Source organism: Colobus angolensis, unplaced genomic scaffold, assembly GCF_000951035.1.
Source record: "Colobus angolensis palliatus isolate OR3802 unplaced genomic scaffold, Cang.pa_1.0 Scaffold39, whole genome shotgun sequence".
In the NCBI taxonomy this organism is placed as follows: Eukaryota; Metazoa; Chordata; class Mammalia; order Primates; family Cercopithecidae; genus Colobus; species Colobus angolensis.
In genome coordinates this window covers 3,366,403-3,372,760 of record NW_012117265.1, presented here as the reverse complement: position 1 = coordinate 3,372,760, position 6,358 = coordinate 3,366,403, and the positions used below count along the sequence as shown (strand labels likewise).

The following is a 6,358-nucleotide window of genomic DNA, read 5'->3' as shown; positions in this document are numbered from 1 at the left end:
AAATAAATAAAATAAATAAATAAATAATAAAAATTTAAAAATTAGCTAGGAGTGGGGGTGCATGTCTATAGTCTCAGCTACTCATGAGCCTGAGACAGGAGGATCACTTGAGCCCAGGAAGCTGAGGCTACAGTGAGCCATGATTGAACCACTGTGCTCCAGCCTGGGTGACCCTGTCTCAAAAAAAAGAATGATCTGGTGTGTGGGGTGTAGGTTGGGGAAGGCTTCCCAGAGGGAAGATACATCGCAGAGGGAGTGATACATCAGCGGAGATGGAAAACATGAGAGGTGTTTCAGGTGAAGAGGCAGAAGCGAAGATTCCAGACTGAGTGAACAGCATGTGCAAAGGCCCAATGGCAGGAGAGGGAACAAGGCTAACAGTGATCAAATGGAGGCTGAGGTGGGAGGATGTGACGTGGAAGGGTGTCAGGATTGAGGCAAGGCATTTGGTAATTGAAGCAAGGAGGCAAGGTAGTCAGATTTCTGCTTGCTAAAGATCTGTGTTGTGAGTGGCAAAGGGGATATGGGGAGACCTGGGAGGAGGCTACTGCACTAGTCCAAGCCAGAGACAATTGCAGTGGGGAGGATGGAGAGAGAGACAGGAGGACAGTAGGGGAAGACTGGGGCTGTGAACTTCCAGGTTCCAGAACAATCGAGAGGCCACAATGACCATCATGGAGGTCTCCCTGCTCACTGGCTTCTACCCCAACCAGGATGACCTCAAACAGGTAACGCAGACCCCACCTACAGGCTTCCTGAGCAACCTTCCCATACTTCCCACATGGGTGCAGGGCAGTGTCTACTCAAATCAAGGCTCCTGGGTTAATGTCCCATCGTCACTTCTGGATGACTCCCTGCATGGCCTCAACCAAATCTTTTCCTTGCTTGGGACTCAGTTTCCTCTACCGTGAGGTTGACTGGACAAAGGCTGGAAGTCTAGGGCTAGCGGCCTTGGAAACTGTCAGCCACCCTCCAGTCTCCACCCTCTGCCCCAGCTCACGAGTGATGTGGAGAGGTACGCCTTTCAGTACGAAACCAAGACAAGTACCAGCGACAGCACCGTTGTCCTCTACCTGGAAAAGGTGAGAGGGGCTGGGTGCCCTCCGCCAGAGATGTGTGGGCACCCCGGGGGCTGGAGAACCCAAAGTCGGTCCCCTGGGCGGGTTTTGCAGAGAGCCAGGCTCTCTGAGGTCAGCTCCTCTGGTTGTGATTCCTGTGGTCAAGGTCACATGGTCTGTGGTCATGGCCAATGCCAACGGCCGAGGCCTCGTAGTCAGTGCCACAAGGTCAGTGCCCCATGGTCAGTGGCCCTGGCTGGCTCAGACAGGACTCTGTTCTCTCCAGCTCTCCCATGAGAAAAACACGGTGCTGGGCTTTCGGGTTCACAGGATGCTGCAGGCGGAGTTCCTGCAGGCCGCCCTGGTCACTATCTACGACTACTACGAGCCTTGTAAGGAGGGGTCCCGTGCATGGGGATGAGGCCTGCAAAAGACAGGGCCAGGTGCCAGGTGATGAGAGACTGGGAATTACCAAAAGGGGGCTGGGGCTGGGTGGACATAAGGGGCGTGGTCTTATTGGAGTGACCTTTGTGGGTGGGAACAGAAAGGAGATGGGGCAAAGTTGAAAGGGGACTGGGCGTGGCCTGCTGGGAATTGGTGGGGAAGGGGCAGGCTTTTTTGAGTGGGTGTGGCCTGTCGACAGAGGTGGCTGGCCAGGGCCCTTCAAAGTGAGGTTTGCAGTGGGCAGGGCCAGGAAGAGGGGAAGGTCTGGGAGGACCTGGAAGGCACAGCCCAGTGACAAGGAGAGGCAGGAGGGAGCCTGGACTTTGGAGGATGGGGAAGACAAGGCCAGGGCCCAGAGCAGGTGAAGACCAGGCCAGGTAGGCACTGAACCCCCAGGAACACTGGCCCAAGACAACGCACCCCACTCAACCCCTGCACCCTCCATCCACAGCCCGGAGGTGCAGCACTTTCTACAACCTGCCTACAGAGCAATCTTCCCTGCGAAAGATCTGCCACAAAGACATCTGCAGATGTGCAGAGGGTGAGATGTGCCGAGGGTGAGCCCCATGCCGCCAGGCTGGGGCTGCCAGGTTGTGGGGGGTGGATCCAGGAGCCCTTCAAGCCTCCTCCTGGCTGTAGTCTGGCCTAAGTTTAGACAGAAAGAGAAAGAGACAGAGGCAAAGAGAGACAGAAAGAAGGCACAGAGAGACCAAGCTTGTCGAACACACACACTTGCACTGCCAAGGATCAAATGACATGGAGACAGAGAGAAAGACATTAAGAGACGAAGACAGGAGAAATAGACAAGAAAGTGACCAAAAAGAGAGACAGACGCTGGGCATGGTGGCTTATGCCTGTAATCCCAGCACGGATGGCTTGAGGCCAGGAGTTCCAGGTCAGCCTGGGCAACAGAGTGAGACCCCATCTCTACAAAAAAATTAAAAAAAAAAAAATTAGCCAGGAGTGGTGGTAAGTACCTGTAGCCCCAGCTACTTGGGCGGCTGAGGCAGGAGAATCACTTGAGCCCAGGAGTTGGAGGCTATAGTGAGCTATGCTTGTGCCACTGCACTCCGGCCAGGGTGATACAAAAAGACCTTCTCTCAAAAATAAACTTTAAAAAGCCAGGCTCAGTGGCTTACACCTGTAATCCCAGCATTTTGGGAGCCAAAGTGGGTGGATCACTTGAGGTCAGGAGTTCAAGACCGGCCTGGTCAACATGGTGAAATTCCATCTCTACTGAAAATATAAAACTTAGCTAAGCGTGGTGGTGCATGCCTGTAGTCCCAGCTACTTGGGAGACTGAGGCACGAGAATCGCTTGAACCTGGGAGGTGGAGGGTGCAGTGAGCTGAGATCATACCACTGCAATCCAGCCTGGGCAACAGAGCAAGACTCTGTCTCAAATAAATGAATAAATAAATAGGCCAAGTATGATGGCTCACACCTGTTGTCCCAACACTTTGGGAGGCCAAGGTGAGAGGATTGCTTTGGTCTAGGAATTTGAGACCAGCCGGGGCAACATAATGAAACTTCATCTCTTAAAAAATAATAATAATGAGAGAGAGAGAAGGAAAACAAAGGAAGGAGGAAGGAAAAAGAAAAAGAAAGAGAGACAGAGAGAGAGCCCCACAGACTAGAAGGGCCAGATCCAGAGACCCAGGCCTGGGGGCTGAAGGGAGGGAGGGTGGGGGCTTAATAGGAGGAAGTCCCCTGTCCCAGTGCAGCCAGAGCAGCCGCTCACCTGACCCTGCAGGACAGTGCCCATCCCTGCAGAAGCCCAGGGGCCAATTGAGGCAGGAGGAGCTCCAGACAACAGCATGTGAGGCAGGCGTGGATTTTGGTGAGTGTGGGGAGCCTCAGGGGACAGGCAGAGCCCACTTGCAGGCCCAATGCCAACACGACACCCTTCTGCCCTCCCCCTTCCCCAGTGTACAAGACAAAGCTGGAATCTGTGGAGGTCTCTGCCTCCAACCCTTACGTCTATTACAATATGCAGCTGGAAGACATCATTAAGAGTGGTATGTCCCAGGTGACAAAGGAAGAATCCCAGTGTGGGGTCACCCTGTGGGCCTACCCTGGGGGTCCCATTGTGTGGGAGGGTCAGGCCTTGTACGCGCACACACTGGGTTTTCTCCAGGTACAGATCCTGCCACACCCCTTGCCATGAAGAAATTCGTCTCCCACGCCACCTGCCACGACTCCCTGGGGTTGCAAGAACAGGAATCGTACCTTATCATGGGCCAGACGTCAGACCTGTGGAGAATCAAATCTGAGTGCGTGAGGGGCTCCACCTGTCCTGGGAACTCAAGCCTCTTCCTTACCCTCAACCTAGCCCTCAGTTCCACAATTTTTGCTGGAGGTTCCAAGTGATTCTCCTGCCTCAGCCTCCCAAGTAGTAGCTGGGAATACAGGCGTGCACCACCACGCCTGACTAATTTTTGTATTTTTAGTAGAGACGGTGTTTCATCATGTTGGCCAGGCTGGTCTTGAACTCCTGGACTCAAGTGATCCGCCCACCTTGGCCTCCCAAAATCCTGGGGTTACAGCCATGAGCCACTGCACTCGGCCAGGGAAGCATTTACTAATTCCCAGTGATTTGGACTAAGAGGGTTGAAGACCAGAGAGGGCCTTCGGGCGGGGACACTACAGGCTAAGGCTCTGGCAGGCTGTCAGACAGGGCAAGGCAGGGAGGTTCCCATATCCCCAGGGTCACCAGGCCCTCCTCACCTTCTTGCTTCTTGTAACCCACAGGTACAGCTATGTTCTGAGCAGGGAGACGTTCCTCATGCTTTGGCCAGCAGATGGAGATGCCAGCAAGAAAGAATTGCGGAAGCAACTGGAGGAATTTTCGGAATATATGCGCACCCATGGCTGCGAGTCCTGAGCCTCCTCTGCTTTCAGGGAGGTGTCACCAGGCAGCTCTGGGCCACTGCGTTTAACCCCAAATAAAGAGCACAGGATATCACACCCAAACCCTGGACACTTGTCCCTGTTGCACCTTTCACCAGGGGACCTGCACAACCTGCTCTGGCATGACATGGACCTGTCTCCTCCTTCCTCCCCCGCTACTTGGGTGGCTGAGGGGGGAGGATCACTTGAGCCCAGGAGTTGGAGGCTGTAGTGAGCTATGCTCACTACATTTGGCTCCGTTCTGACCACACTGGCCTCCCTTGCATCCTTCCAGCATCCACCTCCGCAGGGAGATGATTCCTAGCTCCGGGCTTTTGCACCCACCATTCCTCTCCCAGGTGCACCCCTCCCCCTAAAGTTGACTTGGCTTGAATCGTTCCCTTGTCTGGGCTCTGTTTAAATGTCACCTCTGGCATGGTGGCTCATGCCTGTAATCCCAGCACTTTGGGAGGCCGAGGTGGGTGGATGTTAAATGGGTGTTTTCCCTGCCCCACAATGTCAGCTCCTTACAGTTGGGGTTGTATCTGTCTTATTCACTGTGGTATTCCCTGTTTTTACAGCAGGAGCTGGAACTCAGTAGGTGCTCAGGAAATGAGTGTTGACTCAGTGAATAGACGGATGGATGAATGAGTCAGTGAATAAATGGATGGCTGAATTTGGTGCCCACATTCTGAGCTTGGCCCTAATGGTTCACTTGCTGTGTAACTTCAAGCAACTCATAGTGATGGAAGCTTTGTTTTTGTTTTTGTTTTGTTTTGTTTTGTTTTTTGAGATAGAGTCTCGCTCTATTGCCCAGGCTGGAGTGCAGTGGTGCGATCTCAGCTCGTTGCAACCTCTGCCTCCCAGGTTCAAGCAATTTTCCTGTCTCAGCCTCCTGAGTAGCTGGGACTACAGGCGCCTGCCACCACACCCGGCTAATTTTTTGTATTTTTAGTAGAGACGAGGTTTCACCGTGTTAGCCAGGATGGTCTCGATCTCCTGACCTTGTGATCCACCTGCCTCGGCCTCCCAAAGTGCTAGGATTACAGGTGTGAGCCACTGCGCCTGGCCTATGATGGAAACTTGATGGGGAAGCCCAGGCAGTTTAGGAGCCCAGAGGAGATGCAGGGAAGGTGACTGAGTTTCATCAACATGGGTTGGGGCAGGAGTGGGGGTTTCTGCCAAGCTAAGGTGGAAGCTCATGTGGATTCCAGGAACCTCCAAGGAGTGCCAGAAGGATTGCAAGGTGTCTATTGAACTTGGTTGAGAAAGAGGGACTAGAGGAGGGAGATAGGGCTGAGGCTGCAGATGGGTTGACTTCTATTTTTTTGTTTGTTTGCTTTTTCAGACAGGCTCTTGCTCTGTTGCTCAGGCTGGAGTGCGGTGGCATGATCTTGGCTCACTGCAGCCTCTGCCTCCTGGATGCAAGTGATTCTCACATCTCAGCCTCCTGACTACCTGGGATTACAGGCACAGATGTGTGCCACCACACCTGGCTAATTTTTTAAATTTCTTCTAGAGATGAGGTTGCAGTATATTTCCCAGCCTGGTCTTGAACTCCTGGGCTCAAGCACTCCTCCCACCTTGGCCTCTCAAAATGCTGGGATTACCGGTGTGAGCCACCGCAGGGTTGACTTCTTAGAGATCCTTGAATGCTGGGCTAAAGGGTTTGGCCATTATCAAAGGCGACAGGGAGCCATGGAAGGTGTTTGAGTAGGAGAAGAACTGACCAGCCCTGAGGTGGAAAGGCTCAGATGATTGATGAGTGGAAACTGAGTCGATTGGTCAGGCACGATGGCTCATGCCTGTAACCCCAGCACTTTAGGAGGACAAGGAAGGAGGATTACTTGAGCCCAGAAGTTCGAAACTAGCCTGAGCAACATAGTGAGACCCCATCTCTAAAGAAAGATGTTGGTCTAGGCGTCAGAGCGAGACTCTGCCTCAAAAAAAAAAAAAACAAAAACAAAA

The 6,358-nt window shown here is 53.0% G+C and overlaps 1 protein-coding gene across 1 annotated transcript; it reads left to right on the top strand.

Moving 5' to 3' along the window:
* The first annotated feature begins 1,339 nt into the window (after positions 1-1,339).
* On the top strand, positions 1,340-4,474 carry LOC105520886 (complement C3-like). The gene is made up of 6 exons (XM_011954879.1): positions 1,340-1,450; positions 1,954-2,043; positions 3,255-3,341; positions 3,430-3,519; positions 3,639-3,774; positions 4,253-4,474. The coding sequence occupies exons 1-6, from the start codon at positions 1,390-1,392 to the stop codon at positions 4,383-4,385; spliced, it is 597 nt and encodes a 198-aa protein (XP_011810269.1). The 5' UTR covers positions 1,340-1,389; the 3' UTR covers positions 4,386-4,474.
* The last annotated feature ends 1,884 nt before the right edge of the window (positions 4,475-6,358 follow it).